Source organism: Electrophorus electricus, chromosome 7 (assembly GCF_041902795.1).
Source record: "Electrophorus electricus isolate QZ-2024a chromosome 7, ASM4190279v1, whole genome shotgun sequence".
Lineage (NCBI taxonomy): Eukaryota > Metazoa > Chordata > Actinopteri > Gymnotiformes > Gymnotidae > Electrophorus > Electrophorus electricus.
This window is the reverse complement of record NC_137503.1, coordinates 28,390,858-28,418,159: the sequence shown is the minus strand read 5'-3', so window position 1 is coordinate 28,418,159 and position 27,302 is coordinate 28,390,858. Positions and strand designations below refer to the sequence as shown.

The 27,302-nt window shown below is 38.2% G+C and overlaps 4 protein-coding genes across 9 annotated transcripts; 1 reads left to right on the top strand and 3 right to left on the bottom strand.

The window, feature by feature from the left end:
- Window positions 1-1,398: 1,398 nt before the first annotated feature.
- Window positions 1,399-10,981, bottom strand: lrfn5b (leucine rich repeat and fibronectin type III domain containing 5b). 2 transcript variants are annotated; one of them, XM_027029613.3, is made up of 3 exons: window positions 10,563-10,981; window positions 5,728-7,149; window positions 1,400-4,698 (listed from the first exon to the last, which is right to left on the bottom strand). In XM_027029613.3, exons 2-3 carry the CDS (start codon window positions 7,122-7,124, stop codon window positions 3,717-3,719), a joined length of 2,379 nt encoding a protein of 792 aa, XP_026885414.2. In that variant the 5' UTR covers window positions 7,125-7,149; window positions 10,563-10,981; the 3' UTR covers window positions 1,400-3,716. The 2 variants fall into 2 exon arrangements, with proteins under 2 accessions (XP_081573359.1, XP_026885414.2); XM_081717233.1 differs by lacking the exon at window positions 10,563-10,981 and having other exon boundaries at window positions 1,399-4,698; window positions 5,728-7,129.
- Window positions 10,982-11,536: 555 nt separating this feature from the next.
- LOC113591780 (sterile alpha motif domain-containing protein 15) lies at window positions 11,537-15,957 on the bottom strand. 2 transcript variants are annotated; one of them, XM_027032463.3, is made up of 5 exons: window positions 15,841-15,957; window positions 15,612-15,654; window positions 13,725-13,877; window positions 12,780-12,878; window positions 11,537-11,870 (listed from the first exon to the last, which is right to left on the bottom strand). In XM_027032463.3, exons 3-5 carry the CDS (start codon window positions 13,818-13,820, stop codon window positions 11,700-11,702), a joined length of 366 nt encoding a protein of 121 aa, XP_026888264.3. In that variant the 5' UTR covers window positions 13,821-13,877; window positions 15,612-15,654; window positions 15,841-15,957; the 3' UTR covers window positions 11,537-11,699. The 2 variants fall into 2 exon arrangements, with proteins under 2 accessions (XP_026888264.3, XP_081573379.1); XM_081717253.1 differs by lacking the exon at window positions 15,841-15,957 and having other exon boundaries at window positions 15,612-15,748.
- Window positions 14,644-22,112, top strand: entpd5b (ectonucleoside triphosphate diphosphohydrolase 5b). Of its 4 annotated transcripts, none has more exons than XM_027031176.3 (14): window positions 14,644-15,382; window positions 17,033-17,294; window positions 17,516-17,595; window positions 18,187-18,330; window positions 18,510-18,585; window positions 19,051-19,086; window positions 19,341-19,429; window positions 19,542-19,621; window positions 19,755-19,816; window positions 19,931-20,032; window positions 20,135-20,278; window positions 20,509-20,565; window positions 20,710-20,825; window positions 21,242-22,112. In XM_027031176.3, exons 2-14 carry the CDS (start codon window positions 17,057-17,059, stop codon window positions 21,338-21,340), a joined length of 1,323 nt encoding a protein of 440 aa, XP_026886977.3. In that variant the 5' UTR covers window positions 14,644-15,382; window positions 17,033-17,056; the 3' UTR covers window positions 21,341-22,112. The 4 variants fall into 4 exon arrangements, with proteins under 4 accessions (XP_026886977.3, XP_081573371.1, XP_026887051.2 ...); XM_081717245.1 differs by having other exon boundaries at window positions 17,146-17,294; window positions 21,242-22,111; XM_027031250.3 differs by having other exon boundaries at window positions 14,644-15,755; window positions 17,116-17,294; window positions 21,242-22,111.
- Window positions 22,113-22,248: 136 nt separating this feature from the next.
- On the bottom strand, window positions 22,249-26,664 carry znf410 (zinc finger protein 410). The gene is made up of 12 exons (XM_027031420.3): window positions 26,570-26,664; window positions 25,768-25,858; window positions 25,620-25,671; window positions 25,368-25,500; window positions 25,026-25,196; window positions 24,093-24,284; window positions 23,766-23,925; window positions 23,484-23,665; window positions 23,202-23,291; window positions 22,807-22,926; window positions 22,493-22,612; window positions 22,249-22,392 (listed from the first exon to the last, which is right to left on the bottom strand). Exons 3-12 carry the CDS (start codon window positions 25,650-25,652, stop codon window positions 22,292-22,294), a joined length of 1,302 nt encoding a protein of 433 aa, XP_026887221.2. The 5' UTR covers window positions 25,653-25,671; window positions 25,768-25,858; window positions 26,570-26,664; the 3' UTR covers window positions 22,249-22,291.
- Window positions 26,665-27,302: the final 638 nt, after the last annotated feature.

Genomic DNA, 27,302 nt, shown 5'->3' with positions numbered 1-27,302 from the left:
CATGTGTGAGGCTGCAGGAGTCTTTCTGTGTCACCTGTGCATTACTGTGTTATTGTAGTGTGTCACCTTAGCACCTAGAGGACTCTGCATAGCTTCTTGTGTTTGTTTGGATTTGGATCATTTTGCAAGGCAATTGGTTATTTCAATTGTCACTGGTAGCAGTGAACAAACGTGCTACTTGTCATGCCTGTGATGCCAGTCAAGCATCCAGCTGTAACCACCTCAAACACAGATGTCTACTGCCTGGTTACTATAAGCCTTTCACCCCCATGTCAAACCACCCTCCTCCTTCACCTTGTTTTTGTGAATGTGCCACCTCAGTCTGTAAAAGTAGATATCGGTGGAGCAATCTTACATAAGTTATTTGTTCCCTTCATAATGTATTATTATTTAATCTGATGTAAATATTTTATATAGAGGGTGTTGTCTAGATGTGGTTTGTGTGTATGAATGTGTGCACATTGTGTAAAGCTAAATGTGTCTGAGATGTGATTTTAAAATACTTCTGACATAGATTAATCCTGTGTGTCATTGCAGGGTGGAAAGCCTGCATTTCACATATATTCATGCAGAAATATGTTGCCAAGGAAACTGAGTCAGGAAGGGCTGTGTGTAGATACCCTTGAATTCCATGGAGGTGGAGAGGAAGAAAAAACTGTGTGCAGCCAGAATTGATTAATGCATTGATAAGTGGATGATCGCTTGTCCTTTAGCTCTTGAACACTGATAATAGATGCATGAGGGAAACATTTACTTGATTGTGTTCCATTGGTTTTATTCTAATAACAAATTATCAAGAAATGTATTATGTGTCAAAAGCCTACTATTATTGGGTTATCAGCAAATGTATGCTAAGCATCATGAATTCCAAAGGTATATTTTACATTTAAAAACAACTCAGTGCCAGTGTAGACTGCCTAAACCACAAAATTAATTATTATATGTAATATGTAAAATTGCTGGTGTGCACTTCAGTTGGACTCAGACATTTGTAAAGCTGCTTTGTGACAACAACTGTTGTAAAAAGCGCTATATAAATAAATTTGACTTCACAAGTTAAAAACCTTTTAAAAATCTGCAATTATCTTGAATAATCATATTGTAATTATACACAATTACAGAAACAGTATATAGTACAGACCAGACAAAAGAAATGAACTGAGCTAGGAGCAGTCTATCAGGTTGTTTCAGTGCTGTTTTAAGGATGAATGTTTTTACAAATATACTATATTGGATCGGGACCGTTTCAGCTGAGTTCTGTAACAGACCTTGTTGGCCTAGTCTTAAGTTTTGGACAGCACTTTCCCAGAAGGAGTAATCACATTCAATATTAACAAGGATGTTCATTCGGAGCACATTTTCCCTCATTAATAATGCAAATGCTTGAAATTGCTCCTGCATCTATTATTTTATAATGTCTCCACAGGTATGCAAGTCCAGTTATTTTGTATAGCATCAGTCATTTTCTCTTTCTTCATTGTAGATATTTAATTGGGTAATGAATAATGTTACAACGACCAAGTCTGTGCTATTGATGTGACAAAAGAGAAGTGACAAACTTCAGACAAACCATAAAATAATGTACACATTTAGTTTGAACATATCCTATGCCATTCACAGAAAAAAATGCATTTTTGGTAAAAGGGTCATATGCATGATTCATATAGATATATGATGCTAATACAGGGATAAATGTGAGGGAGCTGACTGCAGAAACTCTACTCAAAGATTTATTTTGCAGTATTAAATTACAGACAGTTGAAACCATGTGGAATGTTATTAACTGATGATTCATAAAACCTGGCTTGTTTTTAACAGGTGAATATAGCCTACAATTGTAACAAGATATTTTTTTTCTATTTTGGTAAAAACAAAAAATGATGATTGAAAAGCTTGAAGTCATGAATACCTGAAGTGGTTGACTCGTCTCCTGTATGAGTAGAGTTAAAATTAAACTCCCATTATCATAGCCTTGGTAGATCAGTGCTGAAATAACACTATGCCATGTGGCAGGGTAATTACTGACCCTTTGCAAACATTGCCAGATCTGTGGAAATAAATGTATTCTACAGTAGACAGAAATGTAGTCTAAGAGCTAAGAAGTTCCTCGTCAGATTTCAAGAGATGCTCTTGCCACAGATACTCATCATTTATTTATGTGACCTTCGGGGGGCCCACTTGGGACTGTCACATAGGTGTGCAGCATGTTAATATTGATAATGAGCATGAGGAGCAATAACCCTGTCCTCCTGATGTTCATGAATGAACTAATCTCTAATCACTTTCCATGAAAGTTTTTAACACATAATTTTAATATAATAATTTGTTCAACAGCACATTAGATGGTTGCATTTGTCTAACCATACTTGGCCTCTTAAAATGTAACCTGCAACTTCTGGTGTAGCTAAACACAAATCTTCTTTAATCACTTTTAATTGCCATGTGTATGAAAAGTGCTATATAAATAAATTTGCTTTGCCTTGTTTTTAATGCTAGCCAAGTCATTGATATTTTAAAACCATGTCTTAGGGAGAATCCACTGACTGCGCTTTCTTGTAATGTTTGCAATTGTGGATGCAGGCTTCCTTTCTGCTGTGAAATTTTAGGGCAGCTGCTTGTGTAAGTAAGAGGGCTACAGGGAGGGGAGTGGAGTCTCCTGGGACTAAAATGGCCCCTTTCATTGCCTTCTTGCCACTGCTTTGAACAAACAGAGGAACCCAGAGAGCCAAGACTTGTGAGAGATCCCCTCTCCTACTTGGTGCCTCCAAGGGAGAAAAGGATTAACACTTCTAAAAATAATTACAGCACAACCTTCACTGCTGACATTCTACTTGATGAAACACATTACCTCCACCAAGCAAGACAGAGCATATCTCTCTATACTGGAGATAAAATCTGAATTAAAGTCATGGACTCTGAGAGCAGCTTTTGCTTGCTTCTTTGTTAATACACTCTGATACACCTTCAAGTGTCATGTAGTCTGTAACCTCAGGTCCTAGCAAAAAATGTCATATGATAGACACAGTTAAATATCTCATACCCCTGAACAGAATGGCAGCAGTGTAAATATGGACTGCTCATACTGAGTAAGCTTTGCTGAATGACATTTGAAAGTGAAAATGCATAGAAGTATAACACAAATATTTCTCAAAAACTAATTTCTTGCTCAAAAATATAATTGCAATAATGATTTATGTAAATAGCCATTGTAATAGTCTTGTGATGTTATTTTGTAACATTTCCTGAACAAGGTGTAAGCATGCCTGATCACCAAACAGTAGTGATTAAATTATTAGTCTATAAAGTCTTAGCAAATAAGTGTTTATAGTAAATATATAATATACATGGAATCTTGATTTCATTACAAAATCCTATCTAAACTTAATTGCACTGGTATGCATAATCATTTAAATATCAGATGAAAACAAAAGGGCTTTTCACATTTTATTTTACACAATGTAACATGTTTCTACACGATGTACTCTATTTAATATTCCATATAACAAAGTAATATACATGTCAATGGGATTATTTTAGTATACGCAGAAAATGGTAATTCATTTGTGCTTTATAAAACATTGCCCACACAATGTGTCATGTCCAAGAAACTGAAAAATTTAAAAGGTCTGAGTTTGCAGTCTGACATAAGACATAAGATCAAAATATGATCTGTAAGTTCACCAAAAACAATGCAATAAGTTTTAAAAAAAGAGTCCTTATAATGTGCTTTCTAGAACCCACTCGGACCGAGACAGTGAGTCTTTCCCATGGAGTCTGCCTGAAGTGTCCAGCTGGGGCAGATCCCCACCACTCATGGATAAACTGCGTTTGGAGCGCAGGCTGCCAGTCTGCTGCTGGTAACTTGCGTAGATGGTCTGCTTGCAGGAGTCTACATTCAGAGAATGCCTACGGCTCACTCTCATGCACCCCACTGGAACTGTCATGTAGTTGTGCAAGGATTCAAGTTGAGCTTGCCTGGAAACTGGGGTCACCAGGGTGGAGTAGGCGCGAACTTGGGTGGATGTGGTATGTGCCTTGGTCGAGTTGTTCTTGTTGGCATTGTCGAGTTCCATGCTGGCCTGCATGTCAGGCTTGAGCGTGCTGGCGGGCTTGAGTGAGGCAGCGTGGGGTGGGCGACGTGATCCAGGCGAGGCAGGATGCCAGCTGTGACTGGTAGCTGAGGTAGTTACGGTGCAGTCAGGCAGGGCGGGCTTGGCTGGCCGAGGCACAGGCACAAGCCCAGGTGCTGGGGAGGGCACAGCCTCCAGCTGGGGGGACACCTTCCGACACGAATCCCTCTCTGTGCCCAGGACCTGCTTGGACATGGACTTGATGATGCCACAGCCCTGCAGTTGCTCACTCCTGGACTGGGAGTGAATGTCCCCCAGTTCTATGCCCTTATCCACCCCCTCCTGGTTGCACAATCGGTAGCGCACAATGAGGAAGATGATGAAAGACAGAACTGAGGCCACGATGATTCCCCCAATGATGACAACAATGGTGCCTCCAAGGAACTGGGACTGCATGAAGTGACAGCGGAGGTACTGCGGTTCTGTGGCAAAATGAACACACCCCACCACACGCGTAGCCGTGAGGGTAGTCATGGCATCATCATAAATGGCTAGCACACAGAGGTCATATAATGTCCCGGCGGCCAAGTTGTTGACCAGGATGTTTTTGCTTGCTGGGGGAATCATTCTGCAAGGAAACATGTTTGACCATGGGGTTAACAGCTTACACTCACTCTGTAAATAATACTGTCTATCTCACAGACTTTCTGAATTAAAAGTTGTAGTAAGCAAAAAACATGGCTACTAATCATCACACTTTTTTCCGTAACTTCTGCATTGCCTCCGGGCTCTGACACCCATCTACACTTGGACCCTCCTCCCTACCTGCACCTGCTCATTTTTAGGAACACATTAGGACTGGTATCTGTACTCCTGTGCTTGCCCTAGCTGTGAAGTCAGATTCTGAGATGATATTTCCTTGTATTCCCTGTTTACCTTCCCATATACCGATATTGGCTTGTTTATTTTGTTTAATTGAAAATAGCCTATCCTGCTGCACCTACATGGCTGAGTATCAATGTCAGCAGTTATCATCCCTTGGAGTTTGCTGAATCTGTAATAGTCTGAATTGTTTGTAATCTCTTTGTTAAATAAACCTAACCCAGTACATGCATCTCGTTTCCTGCTGTGCTTCATTACACTAAATCAAATGCCACTGGCCCACAGCCCAACAGTTCCCCACTGGTGCTCATGAATCTCAAAGCTCTCATGTAGTCAAGTCTCTTTTTGTGAGCTGTTTAACCTCTGCTGAATGTATAAGGTTTTGCTGCTGAGTTAGTCCATAATCCATCTTCCACCCTAGTCTTATAGTCTGTTCAGCCAATTAAGATGCTTAAGGGCCTAGTGAGGACTCTCTGAACACTGAAGGTGAATTGTTATTCTGTTATCTGCCAAATAAAAGGGCTGTTTCTGGGTTTGGGTCTGTTTCAAGTGTCTTTGTCTGTGATTCTATATTATGTTTTAATCAAGTAGGAGTTTTGTATCTGTCACTTTGTTGTACATATCCCACACACTGTACATCATTCCAAAAATGCTTCCAGTTTAGAATGGAGGATGTAAATTAAGCTTAATTGGGGTTTTTTCTGCGACCAATACTAACGTTACTTCCAAACAGGCATATGACAGCATATAAAACAATTTATACGTGCAATCTTACCTATAAACTAGAGAGTCATCATAAGTGCCATTGTACTGGATTTGGAACATCCGAATTCCTGGAATATTCCGTTGCAAGTTGAATTTCACTAGGGCTGAAGAGGATGTGATTTCAGAGATCAATACCCGCTTCTCCTGTCCAGTTTTGGTGTTGGTTATAGGAGTGTCACCATCTCCACCCATCCTGGTTGATGTAGCTATGTCTGAGGAGCCAGGGTCAGGCTCCTGTATTAGACTTGTGTCGTTGGTAAAATGTGGCAGTTTGGTGATAAGCAACACCACAGTTTGCTGAGCCTCTCCAGATGGGTTGGAGGCAACACAGTTGAAAGAGCCAGAGTCCTTCACTGTGCTGATGAGGATGTCTAGCGTACCATCACTGTGGACCACTGTTCGGGACGAGTTAGACACAAGCCTGCCATCAGGGGCAATCCAGTGAATAATGGGATCTGGGTCACCCCGTGCTTTGCAGCGCAGCGTAACGTGCTGGCCCTCTAGTGCTTGTGTCTCCTGTGAGTGGCGAGTGATGAGGGGAGGCTCACAGAGGAATTCCTCCTCAGAAACAGTCCAGAAGTAGCGTCCGGAGAGGTGCTGTGGGGCTGCGCATGTCTCCAGGTCATCCTCTCGTCGCAACCTCCTCAGCCATAGCAACTCACAGTTACAGCGTAGCGGGTTCCCCCCAAAGCTCAGAGCAAAAGAAGATGGACCCAGAACACCAGAGGTGGCCAAAACCCCTGCCCGCTGGAAGACTGGATCAGGAGGAAGCTTCTGGAGCTTGTTGGAGGTGACATCAAGCCGTTTGAGCTTAGAGAGTCCTGAAAACGTCCCTTCCGGTATGTAGTCAATCATGTTGTGGTCCAAGCTTAAGGTGTGTAGGCTAGTCATATGCTGGATGGCCACCCAAGGGGCACTCTCTAGGTTGTTGTAAGAGAGGTCAAGCTCTTCAAGAGCCAGGAGGTCATTAAAGGCCCCAATGTGGATGTGAGTGAGCTGGTTGTTGTTTAGAATGAGATGGTGGAGTTTGGACATGCCGCTAAAGGTATCGTTTGTGATGCGTGTAAGACGATTGCTGTCCAGGTGCAGGGCACGCAGGTTCTCCAAATCATTGAAAGCATGAGGTGCGATAGAGCCTATTGTGTTCCTAGAGAGAGTCAGGTCTACAAGTTTGGTCATGTTGCCAAAGTCTTTTCGTTTGATGCTTGTGATGAAATTGTCACCCAGCCGCAGTTCAACAGTGTGTCTGTCAATGTTTGGGGGAACAAAAAGCAGCCCCTTTTTATCACATAAGGTGGCTAGGTTGGGAGACAGCACCTGACAGATGCAACGTTTGGGACATATTTGCATCTTCTGGGCTTTCACTGCCATGATAATGACCATCAAATACACAAATAGAGTCTCCATTTGGGTTTATTGTTGGATAACACACCTGTGAAGAGAGAAGGACCAGAATTTTTTCAGTGTGGATGTCATGCTTATCAAAATAAACAGTGTATGAAGGGGCAATAAAAACAACTTTCGAAAGGTCATGTTTTCTGATAGAAGTACAGCTCTAGTATAGTGCATGCCAATCTTTGCAACGACTTGCATAATGTTCCATACCATTCAAATACTGTAACCTTCTTTTGTCATATACCATAAAGTCTCAAGAAATCAGAATTAAAACACATGCAAAAAGGTGTCTGGGGGCAGTTGTACTGAAGTCTCTTCTGCACTGGTGCAGGGTTTTGATATGGTAATGCTTTGCTTTTCATCTTTGTGCATAAAGAGATGAAAGACTTGTCTGCCCATCCAGTTACTCATCGAAATTAGGCTGATATCTCCAAAGATCATGTGGACACAAAAGGAAGGGATCAGCACAGATGTCATGTCAGTAGGGAGATGCCGTACAGCTAATATTGATTTTCCATAATGCTTTACTGCTGCTTAAGTTACTGACTATACAATAGCTTGTAGGTCGAGGGATAAATTCAATGATTCCTGACAGGCATATAACCTTGAGAAGGATGTAACATTTAATACAACCTAAGATTTAGCATGGTGGGCTTAGTATATGCATAAGAATGGAGAACGTATGTACATGAGACCATATATGTTTATTTCTGATACAGAAAAGCATATATTATAAAGGAAGCTGCCTGCAATTTAATTCCATCTTGATCTTTTTTTTTTTTGTAGTGAAGAATCTTCTAGCTTCTGAATGCTGTGTGCAAACACACAGAATGCATTACATTCTTAGTAGATTGATTTTCACTGTTTGAGGTTCATCAGAGGTTCATCTTTTAAATCTGAATATCTTACTATGTCACTTATGTCACTATGTCTTACTTATTGTAACTTATTAGAGTTACAAAAGTTGCTTGATGTGAAGATTGTGAAATATTGACTACCAAACATCATGATTACTTTCATGAGAGACATGGAGTAACACCAACGTGTAAAAATAAGTCATGAAATGGAACTTTTTTGAGATAACCTGTGATTTTTATCTAATCGTGATTATTACACCTGTAACATCACATTCACAAAATGTAGGAGATTATTAAAGTAAAACAAGCTTTTTACTTAAAGACTAAAACCAAACCTAAAACGTAAAGCTTCCTATACAACTGTGCCATCTGGCTCCCTTTTAACCATTGCTTAAATTAGCTTGTTAAATTTAGAAACAATGTGATTGTGAAAATGCCTTTTCCCAATAAAACAAGAAACTGACCTGTCATGTAACTGCTTAATGGCCTGATAATGACATTCTATTAGCATGCTGATGTGCTTCAGATTGTGCCACTTTATTGAACTGCTGCTGGTTCTGTGTATCAACTAGCTGACTGCTTTAGCCAAAATTACCTCTCCATGTTCACGGAACTGAAGTGAGCCCTGCTTCCCAACAACACCGTACCCACCCTCCCCCACTGACACACACATGCACACACAAACAGAAACATTGCATTGGTTTGTTCAGAATCCCTTTTTTCTCATTCAAGATTTAATTAAACATCAATGCAGTAGTAAGATATTTGTTGGGATTTTTTAATTTTTGGAAATATTGATTCAATATTGATATTGAATTGATTATGAGTGTGGTTTAAAAAAGATGTTAAATACCTTAATACAGAAAGTACAGAGAGGACAGCCCGTTTGCCAAATATGCATCAGTGTTTGCATACTGTACTGTAATGGCTTTTCAGGAAATCCTGTCAGATTGCTGATAAAATATTATACACCTAAGACCGACAACAGAAAATTTCTCGCAGCTTCAGGGCTATTATATCTTCTACAGAGCTCTCCTTTTAGACAGGCTGTGCCCTGCATCACAGTGTTGTGTATCAGGGCCATCTGGGATCAGGTTTTAGACTGCAGCACTCAAATACTTTTGGTTTTCTCACTGTAAAAAATACTTTTTTCTACAGATGTCTTTGCAACATAGTTTGGGCTAAAGAGCAATGGACCGCCAGACAACTCTTAATGTAAGAATTTATTTGTATTCACTGACTATAACCAGCCACTAGCTAGCAGACAAACATGAACGAATCAAATGGGAACTGCACATATAAACACAACCAATTTAGGGGCCAATTGTTAGGAAAAATTGGGAGTTTCCAAGCTTCATGTTTAAAGGGGGACTTTCATGGATTGCCTAGTCACTGAGGCAGTGTATATGTAGTGCTAATGGAGCATACTTGCACACTAACATCAAGACACAAAAATCAAGTATTTATTTATTTCTCATTAGCAGCATATTAGCAGCACAAAAGACACCACTAATCACCCTCTGAGAATGAAACCTGTGTCCTACTGTTTTTGCTGACCCTGTAATATACATTGCCTTCAGTTATGATGCAGTCTGAAGATTAAGAACGGATCGTTCCGCCTTGTGACCTAAATTGACATGGCCCAACTTCAGATGACCGAATAAAAGACCATTGTCAGGTGAGTCTAGTAGTGTATTTAATGTGCATTCTTTAAGGGGGTATCACCACTTACATGAACCATGCAACTGAAGGGCTTAAGTGTAATCAGCACAGTATTGTGCACTTGTAAGAGATGAGCTCTAAACAGCACCTCATATCAGTGGTTTCCCCAACAAGGTTCTTTTTCACGGTGCCATCAGAATTTTTCCTTAAATCTTGTAGACTAGCCAATATTTGAAACATATATTTTAAAAATCATACATTGAAGATGGTTTGAGAAGTAATATGGTTTAGAACAGGTCAATCTGCCATACAATACCTTTAATAGGTGATTATTCCCTGTCGCCAAAACATAAATCTACCTCTATATATATATATATATATATATATATATATATATATATGTGTGTGTGTGTGTGTGTGTGTGTGTGTGTGTGTGTGTGTGTGTGTGTGTGTGATTGTATTAAATACCATAATAATAAATACCATATCGGTGCACAAAATGTGGATGCCTCATAATGAAGAAGTAATGAGTGGCACATTGTTTTGAGAAGGAAATAAGATATTAAGCTTGCAAGTTAATATTAAGGATAGGTTGTAAGCCTGTTATTTATTGCCATATATGCATTCAAATTACAACTCGATTTGTAGGGTAGGAGACGATTTGGCATGCAAACCGCGGTGTTATGCTACATTTCAGCTGCGCTTCCATCAGGTAAATGGAATTTTGTGACCTTGCAGCTGTGCGAGAGTACAATCTTTATAAGGGGATATTTTGGGTATTCTTGTTCAGTTTTTCAAAACTGACACACCTTCCAAAATAGTCTACTGATTAGCTAATTCTCATCGATTGCTCCACCAAACAATTTTCCCTACCAATAGCAGCTGTGGGAAGAAAGAAACCATTAGCCTGCAACGCCTAATGAAAATTTACCTTGGGAAGATATCAGCCTTGCTTCGTGCGAGAAACTGCTCACTGTTCACGCCAAAACCTTCTTTTACCTTGCAAGTCACAGCATTTCTGTCCAGTCCAACTGGTAATTATTCCTTTAGTATGACCCAAATAAAAATTAAATAAAATAATATCGGTGGAATCCACGCACATCCTTAAAGAAACCCATCGCTGTAGGAGAGATAATGTGCTAACAAAAAGGGACCTCTAAGAAATCCTAATTACAAAATGTCTCTTTGCCTTTAAAAATCCTCAGACACATTCGTCCTGTTTTCGCAGCAGCTCCCCTGTCTCTCCGCATTACGCCAGCATGCGCCGGTTTAACAGAGAAAACGCCTTTGTGGCGCCAGGGATTAGGAGACAGGGCGACTAGTGTTGAATTCGGATCGCATCTCAGCAGACAGATGTTTTCAGTATATCACCCGCCCAAAATATGGCCTCCAGTAGTGTCAATCTAGAATGATGGGGCAGGTGTCTCTATCCCTGCATCATAGGTTTGTCACATATGATATGCCCCCCAATATTGTCACACAACATAACCTTCAGGTGGGCATAAATATTCCAAACCTAGGCTAAGAAAGATCTTACTATGGAAAAGATGCACCATTTAATCATTCTAAAGTGGTGTTGTGGCATTTGTTAATTCCTGCTGTTTTGCAGCTGCAGCAGGTAAAACCTAATCTTACTGAAGAGGTTTACTGGAGGGTTTCCTATCATTCCTGTATCCTCTATAATTCTAAACATTAATGGAGTCACTTAAGCATCAACATTAAGCTTGACTGGACCAACCTAAATAAGAACAAATTAAATATCACATCAGGGAGTACTTAATTAATGCACACAATGTACTGTTTTATAACAAAATAACCACGAAATACAACTCTACAATAGAAAGCAACAAAATACTAGAATAAATGTAAAACTACATTACATTTATGAAAAAAGGATGAAGACACTGACCTTTAAGAACTTTATTATACATCAGTGGATTAAGAGCATTTACAGCTGTACTGCAATAATGATGCATTGCTGAAAATATCTCTCACACACACACACACAGAGAGAGAGAGCACGAGAAAATTATTTTATCTCTTTATTCTTTTATTCATCCACACTTGTTTACTTGTGGTTGTTGATGAACTGAGTATAGGTGAAGGAATCTGCCTTTTCCAAAGTCCTGCTCTTCAGCTTCAGAAACATCCCCATATCATCACATGGAGGGTCTGCAATACTCCGACTCCACAGAGGCTCAGAGATGCCCAGCAGCTCTCGGACATGTGCCGAGACAGCCTACAGAAGAAACACTGGGTGCAAGCATCTCATTTACATTTACGGTATTTAGCAGACACTCCTGTACAGAGCAACCTTCTTTGTTGTCTCCATGGAAGAAATTCTTGTGCTAGGAAATTGGCCAGAGTCTAAAGATACTATTAAGACAGAATTCTGTCAGACAAAATACGCAAAAGTAAAACACATTCAAGTAACATATTTAAAAGTATACATGTAAATAAGCAAGTGATCAGCCAAGTGCATTAAAGTGGCTAGGAATTATTCAAGTGCTTCTTGAAGAGGTGGGAATAGGTAGGTAATCTACTGTACTGATAGGTAGTGGATGTTCATTCTACCCTGTGGGTGCTATCACAGAAAAGAGTTAAAACATGTCTTTCATGTCTCTTAAGGGATGGTGGTTCAAGATGAGCTGTAACTGAGGCACAAAGGATGCGAGAAATGCAGTTGTAATTAATCAAATTAAAGTTTAAAGATACCACAGCTATGATTATCTATACAGTTCTGTGATCATTAAACAAATTTAAATGTTTAAATGAATCAAAACACCACCATAAGTCACTGCTGTTGTTTTAAGACTTTCCAAAAATCCTAGTCCACCTATGGTTTATCAAAATATGACAAATGTGGTAGGTATTCAATTCATATGCCATGAATAAGTCAAAGAAGAAAAGCTCATCTTATATTTCCAAATGTTCACATGCAAGTAACAGTACTGGCAGACAACAAAAGGGAAAAAAGCTAATCGACACTATATTTAGCCTTGCATACACAACCCTTAAATAATGTTTTCTTGTATTTCCATACCCTGGATGTCATACCTAACTTGTACAACATATAAAACAATGTGGAGAAGGTAAATCAATATGATCAACAGTAGAATAGCTCACAGCTCATGCCTTGTATCCATACCTTCATATGTTCAAAGTCAGTGATTCCTAATCGTGGTAAATAATTGCAGTTTACAAAAACCAGCTTCTTGCCTGTGATGAAATTCTCAGTGAAACATTCCTGTAAGCAATTTACACATGCATGCGTACAAATGCACATACGCATGCGCACACACACACACACACACACACACACACACACACACAAGAATATTCGGAATTGTAGTAAAAAAGTAGATTTTTTTTTTTCGTATATAAACTGGTTCATCCTCCTACTAATTCAGAAGCACTTTGCTTGCACAGCTGATGAAGAACCTCTGTCCAAAACCTTGTTTCTCTGGAAACCTTCCTTCACTATCACCAATTTTGAATATCTCTACTTCTTTTACTACAATAAACAATATGGCAAACAATCAATATGTCATATTTTAAAAAGAGGTTTCTCATTCTGTATCAAGATGACAAGAAACATAACACTTCTTTGTCACCATCTATAGTAATGTTTCAGTGTTTTAAGTTGGCGTGGAAGGAACAGATATTGCTGATGGGGATGAAAGAGTTTCTTTCCCACATGATGCTAGCAATGCATAAATGGACAGTGATGACAACGCATTATTAAAAAGCTGTCCAGACTATATCTGGAGGGAGAAGGCTCTAGCCCTTTTCTATTAATGGTGTTCTATAGTAGCAAATGCTATATATTAAGACAGAAATAGGTTCTTTTATTTATTTTTAACATGCAATCAAGTCAAAAGAATCAGGAAAGGCCAACTAGTTTGTAAGATATAACCAGCATCATTGACAGTTTTAACCTACGGAACATTCTTTAGTTAAATTTTAGGAGATTCAACCTAGCTAACTAGTTAGGTTAGCTAGCCTACTAAACTTAGACAGAAGTTATTCTGTACCGCGTATCCAATTTAACAATACAACAGGAGGTCTAATCATTGGCTACAAAATAACTTACCGTGTACTGGGGATAGCCAAGAGATTCTATCCATTTCGCTACATCCTGGCAAGTCCATCTAAGGAACGCCATTTTTTGCAGTATGTGTGTTGCCATAGGAACATGTCAACCAACAAAAGGTGCTTTCCTCAGGTAGTTCAGGTTGGCCAAAACCTTTGGGCGGTGAGAGAATCCAGTAGGAAATGCACATCCCGTTTGGTGAAGAATTTGGATTATTTCAAAAGCAGAGAAAAGACAAATCCAATAAATATACCTCTGTTATTCTTGCTCAGAGCAACACGATTTGAATAACGTTTTCAGTTTAAAATGATGTGCCATTGTAATCAACCGCTGGGTAAATTCTGCAATTTGTGTGCATATATTTTCGCTTCTGGTTTTCTGGAGGTCAGCCATAAGACACAAAATTGCACGCATTTTTTCTTAGCTCGAATGTGCCGATCGTACTGGCTGCATCAGTATTTTTCTATATTTTGATTTTGTAGGCGACCCCCATTATCAATATTATATCCACCGTGTTACATATTTATTTAACTAGCCATAGGCTAATTAACTAAACATGGAGATATTCCAAGTTTGAACTTCAAAGCCAACAAGTAGTATATTTTTACCAGGATTCTAAAAATGTGATTATACAAAGGTGAAAACCAAAGATGAAAGATGACGGGCAGCTAGGCAGCTCATAAATATTAACATAGAAATGCGAAAGTACAACGGAGCTCAGCTCGAGGCCCTGCGCCAAACCATCGTCCTCTGACAAGTTTTTTTTCCCCCTCTCTCACGAGCTGCCATTCACAGAATATTTTTTGTTTATGTCACCATTCTCTGAATCCTTAAGAGAAAATCCCACTGCTGCTGGAACCATGACTGAAGACAGTTAAACACCCCCCCCCCCCCTTCTAAACATTAATGTCTGGTCGAAAACAATAAACTTCATATGTAGTTGTAAATGTTTTTAGTAGCTGAAGCCACGTGATTTGTTGTTCCTAAAGGTCGGCAATGTCAGCTGTTTTTGTTAACCTGCAGATGTGTGCTAGTCTACCTCATCGGTAGAACCTATCTAGTTAAAAAGTGATGTGCAGAACCTTCCACAGTAATAAAACCATTAGTTCTGCAAAAACGCTAAGAGTCTTGAAATAGCATTCAGAATTAATGTCATGTTCTTTGAAACACATTTCCCCATTTGTTTCACTTCATGTAGCCCCAGGAGCATAATTCTACAGAATTCTACTGGATTTACTCAACGACGGCTGCTAGCTTTTAACATTTATTTGTTTAAACGTTTAAAAAAATAATGGTTTACATTAATAAAAAAAGGACTAACCATTCGCAGTAGAAATCTGGTCTGCATACTTGTACTGGTAAATAAAAAATTAAATTAACTTCTGTAGTTAGTGCCTTGAACAAATGGGTGCAAGGAGGCTGGCTCACGAAACGCAATAACCACGTGATTAAAAGCCGGTCACGCTCGTATAACGTCTATGTACACTGCACGAGCTTCGTTTGCCCTCATCGTTTTCTTATTTTAGTGTATCCACTAAGGTAACCGTGGCTAAGCGTTAGCCGAACGAAAAACAATTTTTTCCATTTTATAACCGGAATGGCTTGGACTTGAGCGTTAACGTAAACAGGAATTTGGATTTTCCTAGCTGTATTGCACTGTAGGTACATAGTTGGAGCTATATAGAAAGCTTGGAAGACATTAGCATTAAGTTAACCTTTAACTTGCACTAGCTAGCTAGCCTACACTCTGCATTTGGCTAACCTTACCAGTAGGACGAACTAGCTAACATGCTTTGCTAAGTGTTATGATATACGTACATACATAGCTAGCTAACTAGCTAGCGAGCAAGGTAATTCACAAACCAAACACGATGATTAAGGACTTACCCGACAATTTTGGCAGATTGACAAGATAGCTAGTTAGTTGATTCTTCATTTTAGCATGATAGAAGACCCAGGAGGCGTGAGAGGCAAAGCCAAGAGAATAGAAAAAAATAGTTATCACCTGCCACGTCATTGATTTTCTGAAAGGTAAATACACAAAACTATGGTATTCTATGTATCTTGGGTTTAGGTAGCTATTTCTTCATGAAAATAGTACTCAATGAACCCCCACCTTGTTTGCATAAGAAGTAACTCCACGAACTATAAGCAAATATAAAACGCGTCCAAACAGCACAAACATGCCCCCATGTACGCTGCATTATGTTGCATTTCCTTCTTTTGAGCAAAGTGGCGGCATAAGTTGTTAAAAAAAAAAGAAAAAGCGTTATACCAGGCTTGGGTACTGCTTGGGTAAAATGCTGCTACAGCAATATTAAGTTTCTTTGTATTTAGTTTATACTAAACTGTACTCATCACTAATAACCATTCAGTGACCCTTAATTAGCCACTTCATAACTTAGTTACATACTTTTCACTCTATGGAAACTATTCTAAGATACAGTACAACTGTCCTGAGACAAATATCACTGGCGTTTGCTAAATGTTAAGTCAAAAATAACTAAAATAAATCGTTTTATGTGTACCAAAATTATGATCTTTTATATGGGTATATTTGTCCTTGATTATATGTAATCAGTGTAACTATGTAGCCTATATGTAGTATGTATGTAATATATATATATTTGCACATGCTGAAAATATTGTATTTTAGTAATAAGTGATTGCAAAGTAATTGTTAATGTTAAGTGCTTTCCCCCTAATTAAAAGTTCTAAAAGATACTAGCAAATTAGAAGTTTCCATATAGATGCCAGCACTTTAAATTGCTAGCAGTTGGTGATATGTGTAACTATTGCATTTTATTTTCACTACCTATTATTTATTGTATGATCTCTAAAAATAATGTCCAAATGTAGGTTGGTGAAAATTTGGAGCATTCTTTAAATAAATAGAAATGTGTGGTAAACTTAAGGGAATCTCCTAAAGGTACCTTTGGGATGGATAACCTTGTTATATTAAGCACCTCTGCAGTATTTTAATTGGTCAATAAGTTAGATAGGTAAAGCTTTTCTTTTTACAAAAGTCTGAATTCCTCAGATTTGTAGACCTGGTGTTTGACTTGTTAGTTTTTATAGTAGCCAGCATTTTAAAATATGAGAGCCAAAATGTATCAAATCAATTGCAGTAAAAACATAATGTTAACAAGTTAAATTGTTTATTTATTACATGGATATTTAAGAGGTTATAATTCTGTCCCCCTACTGCATGACATATTTGACAGTGTGCCTTTGTGTTTGTGTGTTATTTTGTTAGCAGAGCTAGACCATGTGTCTGACAACTCTTTGTTTTCTAAAAACATCCACAGGAGTAATTAGATAGCTTGTGCTGCATGGCTACAGTGAGGATGTGTCCTGTGCTGCCTATGCTGTTTTTATGGATTCTGGTAAGGGATTCAGGGGCCCATCGTTATGTGGACAGTGGCCTGGATTTTGCAGCAAGCTTCGGAAGCATTTCTTCCTCGGTTACCTGCCCTGCCAATGCCAGCCGGATTTTCTATGGGATCATGTTTGATGCTGGGAGTACTGGCACACGTATACATGTCTACACCTTCATACAGAAAGACCGAGGTAAGGGTTTATGCCCAACTGCTTATTTTTTCCAATGTGGCTCCTAATGCTAGTATCTGAAAGATCATAAGGCTCAATGATCTCATGCACTGTAATTGCATTGCACTGTAATGTAATCTCATGCACTGTAGACAGTTGTGCACAGACAGTATGTGTAGTTATATACTGTATGATTTCCTGTTGGTTTGTTGTGATTTTCTTTGTTTATGTTTGCATTCTAGAAGGATTACCCATTTTGGACAATGAAAAGTTTGATTCTGTGAAGCCTGGTTTATCTGCTTATGCTGACATGCCTGAATATGTGAGTTAGTTTCTGTTAATATAAATCTCCCATATACACTGATCAGCCACAACATTAAAACACTGACATGTGAAGTGAATAACATTGATTATATATGTGTGTGTATGTATATATGTTTATATATATATATATATATATATATATATATATATATATATATATATATATATATATATATATATATATATAAACATATATACATACACACACATATATAATCAGAGAGAGAGAGGGAGAGTGTGTATGTATGTATATTTATATATATATATATATATATATATATATGTATATGTATATATATATATATATGTACATATATGTATATATGTATGTATGTATATATGTATGTATGTATATATAATATATATAGAGGGGGAGAGCATGCGCGCGTGTGTGTGCGTGTATATATATATATATATGTGTGTGTGTGTATATGTATGTATATATGTGTGTGTGTATGTATGTATGTGTATATATAGAGGGAGGGAGAGTGTGTCTGTGTGTGTGTGTGAGAGAGAAAGAGATTTTGGCAGGGGGTGTCCAAAACCTCACCAGTAAGGTGTGTGCTGAAGTGTATATGTCTAATTCAAGGCTGGGCACATGGTACGGCAGTTGCTAAAGATTGCCAAGAACACAGTGCCTCGTGTGGTGTGGAAACAAACCCCATTAGTGTTGAAGGCAACAGCAGGACTGAGACTGCTGCCACCAGCCAAAGCTCATGCTCTACTAGAGGAGGTTAGAAACCTATAACCGGTGTTATGATGATGTGTTGCACCATGGACCAGAAGTAACATCTAATTCCAGTATATACAAAGTATTTGAAGGAATGTCGATAAAAGTTTATATATACTGACCTTGAGTATATGTAGTGAGTGCATTGTTCTCCAAAGGGCTCAATATGCTCTTTCCTTTAGGTTCAAAATGTGTTTGATGAATCTCCGTTTTATGTACCTGCTGATAGCGTAAGCATATTGAGCGGAACAAATGAAGGTATGTCTACTGGCCCATACAGATTAGGCACTTTAAATATGTGCTGAAGGTGGCTGATTATAAGAGTGCTGTCAGCAAAACAAACTTGGAACAAGGTTAGCTTTAAACAGACCAAGATACTATCCAGTTAAGACATGAAAACAAACGAACTGGTCCTGTGAGTGTTTCCATATGAAGACTTATAAGCATCAGAAGGGACATGTCATAGATAAGTGTGGATTACCTAAATTGTGGTGTAGGTTGGTTTTGTTTCTTGTTTTTTTGGACTGCAGTTTGACAAGTTTGGTTTGTGTCATTAGGGGCCTAACTAATAATAGCGTCATTATGTGATGTGAAATAATAAGTTGTGGTTTTTGTAGCCAAATTAAAAACTTGTTCTGACTTGCATAAACATGTTAAGACTTATAAAGCAAATTAGGTCATAAATTCTAAATGACCACTATAAATCTTTCTTATTTTTTATAGGGATCTTGGCCTGGGTGACATTAAACTTTCTGACAGGTGATTCTGAATCTAGTTGTCACTGAGATGTCATTGAGAAAACATTCATTTTTATTAATTCTGAAAGCGCATACTGCACAAATATAAAATGATTCAATCTTTGCTCCTATGTTTGTATCAAAATGCTAAATTACTGTTGGCACTATATTTTATTTCTTTTTTCTTGCTGTCTTTTATCTTTACTGACTGGGCTGTCACTGTTGAAAAAACACCATACAATGTTAAATTAATAGCTTTTAAAAATGTACTTGTAGGCCATCTTTACCCCAAGACAAAAAAGACTGTAGGAATTTTAGATTTAGGTGGAGGTTCAACTCAAATCACCTTCCTTCCCAAGTCAAAAGTAGGTGTATATTGGTCTTTTTTGCATGGACTTCTAAATCCAGAGTCTGTCAGGCATTTGTCGGTTATTGCTTAAAAACAGTGTATTTATCATCATGCTCAATTTTTTGCAGAAAACAATTGAGAGAGTTCCAGCTGATTATATAGCAAGGTTTGATGTATTTAACACAACTTATGAGCTTTACACACACAGGTAATTGGAATAAATATTGTCTTGTTTTTTTTTTTTGTTTGTTTTTTTAAACATTTAAAACAAAAATTTGCATGCTAAAAATTTAAGAGAAAATGTAGCATATTTCACATGGCATTTTTCCATCTATTTCCAGTTCCCTTGGGCATGGAATCAAAGCAGCTCGTCTTGCTGCTATGGGTGCTCTAACCTCAGAAGGTACAACATTTGCATTTCTTTGCAACTAAATATGTCGGCCCATAAATACATCAGAATTAGGCGTTCAGCCTTTGTCATTAAGGTCAAATTTCAGGTCTTGTAGTCTTGTTTCAGGTTTGGAACGGAAAGCTTTTAAAACCTTCTGCCTGCCTAAACAATACAAAGGAGAATTTAGCTTTGGAGGGTTCACATACAAAGTCAATGGAATCTCAGATGGTAGGATGCATTAATCAGAAAGCAAGATTCATTATATAATCATTAACACATTTAATGTTCTCACTTTACCAGTGTCATTTTGACTTCCCATGCCATTATCAGGTAACACTGGGTACAAGATCTGTTACCAGGAGATGCTGAAGGTTGTGAAAGGAATTATCCAGCAGCCATATGAGCTGAAAGACAGCTCTGTCTTCTATGCCTTCTCTTACTATTTTGATCATGCTGTTGAAGCAAACCTCATTGGTGAGAGTTACTTAGACTATAATAGAGCTGTATAGGAACATATCATATCATATCAAAAATAAAATTAGTTGAATATATATTGTATTATCCTAGTTATAAACATCTTGAAAGTAACTTCAAGCAGTGTGCATAGGACTACCTTTTTAATCACTTCTTGTCCATTTATTGCTCATGTCTGAGTCATAAGTCAGAACTGGCACTGAGACTTGCTGAAACTTTCTTTTTTACAGATGAAGCACAAGGAGGAACTCTGCAGGTTCTAGATTTCAAGAAAAAAGCCAAAGAGGGTAAGGAACTTAGCTTTCGCTCTTTATGCTCAGGTTGATGTGGTCTGGGATTGCTAAATCTGGCTAATTACACAATTCACAATTACACAATTGAGGCCTTTGAAAAATATTACGCAATGACAAAAATTATGCGTTCGTTTACAGTGTGCAACAGAATGTCCCTATATAATCCAGACTTCCCCTTCCTCTGTATGGATCTTGCATACATAACCTGTCTACTGAAGGATGGCTATGGCTTCCAGGAAAATGCAGCCCTTGAGGTATGGCTTTGGCAGCTACACTCTAGCTGTGTCCAGGTGCAGCTTTTGGCTGATTAAAAAATACAGTATATTAAAGGCCAAGATGGAGTAGGAGTAATCACATCAATTTCAGTTCACTAAATTAAAAATTAGTTCTTCAGATTAAAGTACACATGCTTGTGTTTTTATATGGTAAAGGTAGCATCCTATGGCAGTGTCTTCTTACGATGAGTTCTTTATTACGATACATTCTATTGCAATTGCATGATTTTGTGCTTGACTTTATGCATGTTAGCAAATGTATCTGAAACACCTGAACTCTAATAAGGAGAAAAAGAAAGGGAAAAGTTTTTAAAATATACATTTAAAGTATAATGAGTTTTCAGTATAGCATACTTTAATATATATGTTTGTATCTTGCACTTTTCTTCTCATAGTTGACCAAGAAGGTGAACAACGTAGAAGCCAGCTGGGCACTGGGGGCCGCTATCAGTTACTTAGAACACATCACACAGAACACATACTTTCCCCTCTGAGGGAACGTAAAGCTGTTCCAGCTCTTGACAGACTTCCTTAAGTTACTTTTGTAGCAATAGCCCCCCCAGTATTTTTTGTTAGCTGTATCAGCTATACAGATACCGTTTTGCTTTTTGGTATGCATAAACAAACAGGTAATAGTACATTATAAAAATGTAAGCAATACAACAAGCAATTATACATAATAGGGAAGAAGACATGATGAAGTTATTGCATAACATTTGTTGAACACATCTGATTCATGTCTAGGCAAACATGAAAGCAGAACTCAGAACAAGTTTGATAGATTTTGACTACACTACATTTATCACTACACATCAAACATCAATTCTGTTCTTTGTCATACCTTTTGTATCTGTTCCAACTGATCCAAAATAAATAATAAACAAAAAATCTGGAGAATTAAAAAAAATGTATTATATCTATGTCAGAGCTGTGTTAGAGAATGTTGACATTTTATTCATCATATACCTTGCATCTGAAACTTTGTCCACCACTCATAACTCTGTCCAGAAATATTCCTTGCCTTTTTTAGTCACAATCTATTTTTTGGATACTGAAACCTAATTTCATTTCAAGTCATTCAATGGATGTGTCACACTAAACACATTGGCTAAGTTCACACATTTATATTTCATACATATTTCTTTAATTGAAAATGATCAACTGTCTTCAATACACAATGCCAGTTTTGTTTTAAATGTGAATTTGCCTTTGGTTAAAATTTTTTTAAAAAAATTCAGATTGACCTTGAGATGTTTAGTACCTCATATGCATTTGTAACAAATAGTGGTTGGTTGCTTTATAGAAATATTTATAAATGTTATATGAAAGTTATTAAACTGAGTCTACCAAATTCTTGCACTTTCTCCTAACCATTAGATAATGGCATGAAAAAAAATGGTAACACATGCAATTTTTTATTTTAATTACTTTATTTACAAAGACTACTATAGCAATGCCACAACATCCTCCCCATAAGCATGACTTCCAGTTGTCATGGTGACCAAGTCATGAGGTGGAGAGAGTACCACTACTGGGTCTGCAGGACCTGAGGACATAAATACATAAAAACAAAATATAACTACAAAAGAATAGTGTGTATATATCAGTTGTATTATCGGATTGTCTGAAGCAGGCAGACAGTTTACCTTGTCCCCTCAGCATTGCATGATGAAGACTAACAGGCTCCACAACTGTTGTCATAGTTACCATGGAGTCACTGGTAGCACCATCAGCCTCCAGCAAACTGCTGTGAGTCAGTGCCTCTCCTGCCAATCATAAACAATCACTAAATCTGACGAAGTGAGAGGTCCTCTAGCCTAACATTTTTCCTCCATTTCCTCTTCTTTATGATACACTGAAGTGAGTGACTAATGTGTAGCGTCACAATAGCTTGTAATTGTTGTGGATAATACTACAGATTGACAGTAATATAATTTGCCATAAAGTGATATCTTGTTACCCGTTTCCCTGCTATCAGAGCTGAGAACATCCTCTCCATGTCGTTTCCTCATGTGAACATTCCTGCTACCACTCTGAGAAAAGGTCTTCCCACATATAGAGCACTGATGAGGCTTCTCCCCTGACAATACAAGACAATGGCATTAAGCATGCTGATATCCAGCTTAAGATCTGATCAATTTCAAGCTTTTTATTCTCCCTTTCAATAACCTGATACTTTCCAGTGGTATGACATATATTTGTTTGGGTGTAAAAATATGAATCACCACTTTTAAAAAATGCATTTTCTAAAGTAGTACCGTCTGCTAAATTTCACTGAGCTTAAATAAGTATAATGGCTCATGTTCCAAAACCATTTATAACTTAACTCTGTACATGGGGAATACTCTTACTCACCAGAGTGCACGAGCATGTGTTTGCGAAGACTAGAGTACTCTGCAAAAGATCGTCCACAGCTGTCTACTTCACAAAGAAAGGGCTTCTCACCTAACACACAGAAAAACGACAAGCTTCCATTACAGGATGAGTAGCAAGTAAAGATAAACTAGCTGGAAGCATTGCTAAATTGGAATAAATTAATGGAATCTAAGTTTCATGAATTTTAGAAAGCTTTTCTGATCTATTGAGTGCATGTCTACAATGGATTGATTCACTGCTAACTATAGCTTGAAAGCCTACCAGTATGGATGCGTTTATGGTTCTTCAGGTTACCAGCAGTGGTAAACTTCTTGCCACAGTTCTTCTCATTACAGATAAAGGGCTTTTCCCCATTATGTGTCCTCATGTGCACCTGCAGTCTCTGTAGAACATAAAAGCTCTTCCCACAGCCTTCAGCTCCACAACGGAATGTACGGTCGTTCCTGAGACATACAAACACACATTACTATACATGCAGAATGCCATCGAGTTAAAGCTTAGTTCTAGTCAAATACTGTAGGCTACACCGTTTTCTCAGTTTACCTGTGTGTTTTTAGGTGGTATTTTAGATGAGCAGGCCAGGTAAATGTCCTATGACAGTTCTCATAAGGACACCTCAGAATCTTCTCTGCTGATGCACGACTGTTTCGTGACAGTGCCTCCTTTTTTGGACCCTCTGACTGGTAGCTATGGATATGGTCACCTAGATAATGACAGTGCGGAGCATTGTGATTGTTTGGGCTATACAACAGTATTGTGATCCTACTGTTTCTGTACAATAGTGTTTCTAAGTTATAAAATACAGCAAAAATCACTGTACAGTAGTGATACTCTGAATTTAAAAAGCTGAGACAAGATAATGAACATTACTGTTGCTACTAGCCCTGGCGTCCTTAGCCAGCTGGGCCCGCGTGGCAGCTATCAGGCTATCATGGGCCAGCTCCTGCACCCGCAGGTACCATGGGGCACTTCCGTCTGCACACTCCCCTGCTGAGATCTCCTCCTCTGCCTCATCCACATCATCCTGTACGAACACCAGGGGTTCTGCTGAGGGCGCCAGCCCTTCAAAAAGAGAGACACGACATGGCCAAACATGCTGAGAACATTCAGTTGGGGGGTGGGGGGTGCTTACACTATATCATAAAATAACCCCAAACTTATAATTCAGACACCACCTCTCATCACCAGGTCTGACCTAAAGGTAAACCAGATAGAAAGGTCAGATCAGCAGCACTGAATCAACAAGCCCCAATGTCTTGACTGACTGAATAACATGCAAATTCTGAAATATATCCCAAACCTTTGTAAACTGCTATACAAATAAAGTAAATAAAATCTGATAGATTTTATTAAAAAATGAAGACATCCATAAGACATTACATTTTTTGGGGGGCGGAAGAATTTACATAATAGAAGTGCAAATCTCATGCGCTCTGGCTATGAGAGGTACAAGAAGCATTGAAGGTTTTTCACTAGGCAAATATGTTGTGTGTTGGCTACACCTGATCTGTCCTATTTTAGGTGAAGGTTTATGGCTATGCTGCACCAATGTATAGTCATTTTGTCCTTTAACCCTAATTACACACTATATTTTTAGAAGATAACTCAAGAATTAAATATTTTTAAAGGGACTAAAAGCATCATCAGGTGTGTTGTACAGTGACTTTAATTTATTTTACCACAAAGGAAAATGTTTCTTTAAAAGACAAATTCCACATTATTAAATTGCTACCACCATTGCTACTCCAGTTTCCAAACTCATGTGAACAAGCGTAGTCATATTGAAAACAGACGGAATCTTACCTTTGGCAAGGTTGAGGAGGACATATGAGGTGCTGTCTGGTTGGTGGAGGTCTTGGAGGATTGCAGGTGGAGTTTGTGTTGGGGAATGAGGCTGGAGCTGCACTACCAGGGGGCTGCGCTCTGGAGCAAACTCTGACAGTGATGGGGATGCAGCATGGCTAAGAGCACTCTCTTGAGATAGGGATTCAAGAAAGCATTTGATGAGAACATGATGCACAAAAGCGAGTGGGTACAAATTTAAAGTGCAAGATCTGAGAAATTACACAACTACACAGCCAGCTCAAATTGAGACATCTAGAGCAAGTGTTTTGATGATTAACTGGGACTAGAATGCAAAATTACCTGGAAGGTCTAGCTGGCTGCATATGGAGTTCTCTGAAGAGGCAAGGAGAGGTAAACACTGTGTTTTGGGGTCTTGTTCCTCCAGACCCTGGCCCAAGGGTATGGAGGCGTTCTGCACAAACTCAACCAGCAGCTTCACAAAGGGATAAGCCAGATGCAGAAACAACATAAAACATGCGTTGCTAACCCCATACTGACAGTACATTAACTGTTTCATTTTTAATCGAAAACAATGCGCTAAGCGGCGAATACCTCAGGTTTGGAGTCAAGCTCATCAGAAAGCATGGATTCAGAGTTGTATGATCTACGGTAAAGAAGACAGCAAATTAAAATTTATGTTGTGTATCAGGGCTAGAATTATCTTATTTAAAGGTGATCGAAAGAGCACTATGATAGATACCACGATGACATGGACACGTGACGACTTGGTCAGAAATAGAAGATACTGGCCATTACTGCTGTCAAAAAATTTGGGCAAGATGTCCAAAAGCCTAAACAAGGAAAAATATTAAGTATTGAGAGACTTTTAAAAATCGCCCATAATCACGAACAAACATTCCGGGAGCTAACTGATGTTATTCCAAAGAGAAGACATTAACTTGTTGTTCCAAAGAGAAGACACTAACTCTACCACTCAATTTGTCATAGAAAATTAACTACAAACAACTTGCATTCCACGTTGAGTTTACATGTTTTAGGCAAATGACAGGCGTGAGATTTTATACTGGAAAAAAATCCATAATCATCGACTCGGACCGAAATCGTTAGGGCATATCCCACGACCTCTGATATACACCTAGCGGTTAGCTAACTGCAGTAGCTCGCTAGCTAGCTAGAGGAAATACGGAACGTGTAAAGTAGTCGTCGACCATCAATGCTAGCTAGTTTATTTGACAATCTAAACCTGACCATACTGTGTTCAAAATGCATTTGCTCGTCACTAGTGTAGCTAGCGTTGGCTATCAAAATCCTTAGCTAAACGTTTCCAGCGGTTTGTGCCACTGCAACAACCCAGCTAAACTATGTTAGCTAGCCTACCGATTCATTTAACCTGGCTTGTTGGCTGGCTGGATACTGAATCGCTAACCTAGCAATCACACACTACCTAATGCTGTTGCGGGTTACATTTCAGTAACACTATTTTCATATGATCGCCATTAATATTTTACATTCCGTTTAATATAGCCATAATGAAATCTTACCCCCATCTCCGCTGTTTTGTCAAAAGAAAAATAACATCGCAAACAAAAAGCTGAGCACTAGTGTACTTCCGGGTTGCAATTGAAGGAAACGAAAGTCGCTTGAAAGACGTCAGTATATAAGGACGGACCTGGTTAAAGTTCCTCGGCGTGACAAACAAAAGACAAGACAAACCGGGATTGTCATTTGCTATGAAATGCATGAATATACAGCGGTTTTATTTATTGATTTTGTTTTCATGAACTGACTTTACGTTACAAATATCGCAATAATAATAATAATAATAATAATAATAATAATAATAATAATAATAATAATAATAATAATAATAAAGGTTGCTTAAAATATCTGTTATTATTGGGAGAGCTTACAGTCCTGTTTGGTTTCTCAACATTCTGTTCACATTCACTCTCAATGTATGCATAACAGGGAACGTCAAATAGAGAAATAACACATTATTATAAACCCATTACAGTAAACCATAGACCTGTCATAAATGATAAGCTGATAATACAAATTCTTGAACTGTTATATTTAATGAAACATTATAATAAAATGTATCCGTGCTAGTTTAAAATAAGATGCACTGTGAAGGGGAGCTAGGTATGTATTTTTGACTTTCCTGAAAAGACAAAATCCACAGATATCAATTTAATAGAATCTTCTTAAGACTCAGCCATTTATTGTGACAAAAAGCTCAAACTAAGCTATATTGCCAAATAAAAAAGACAAATC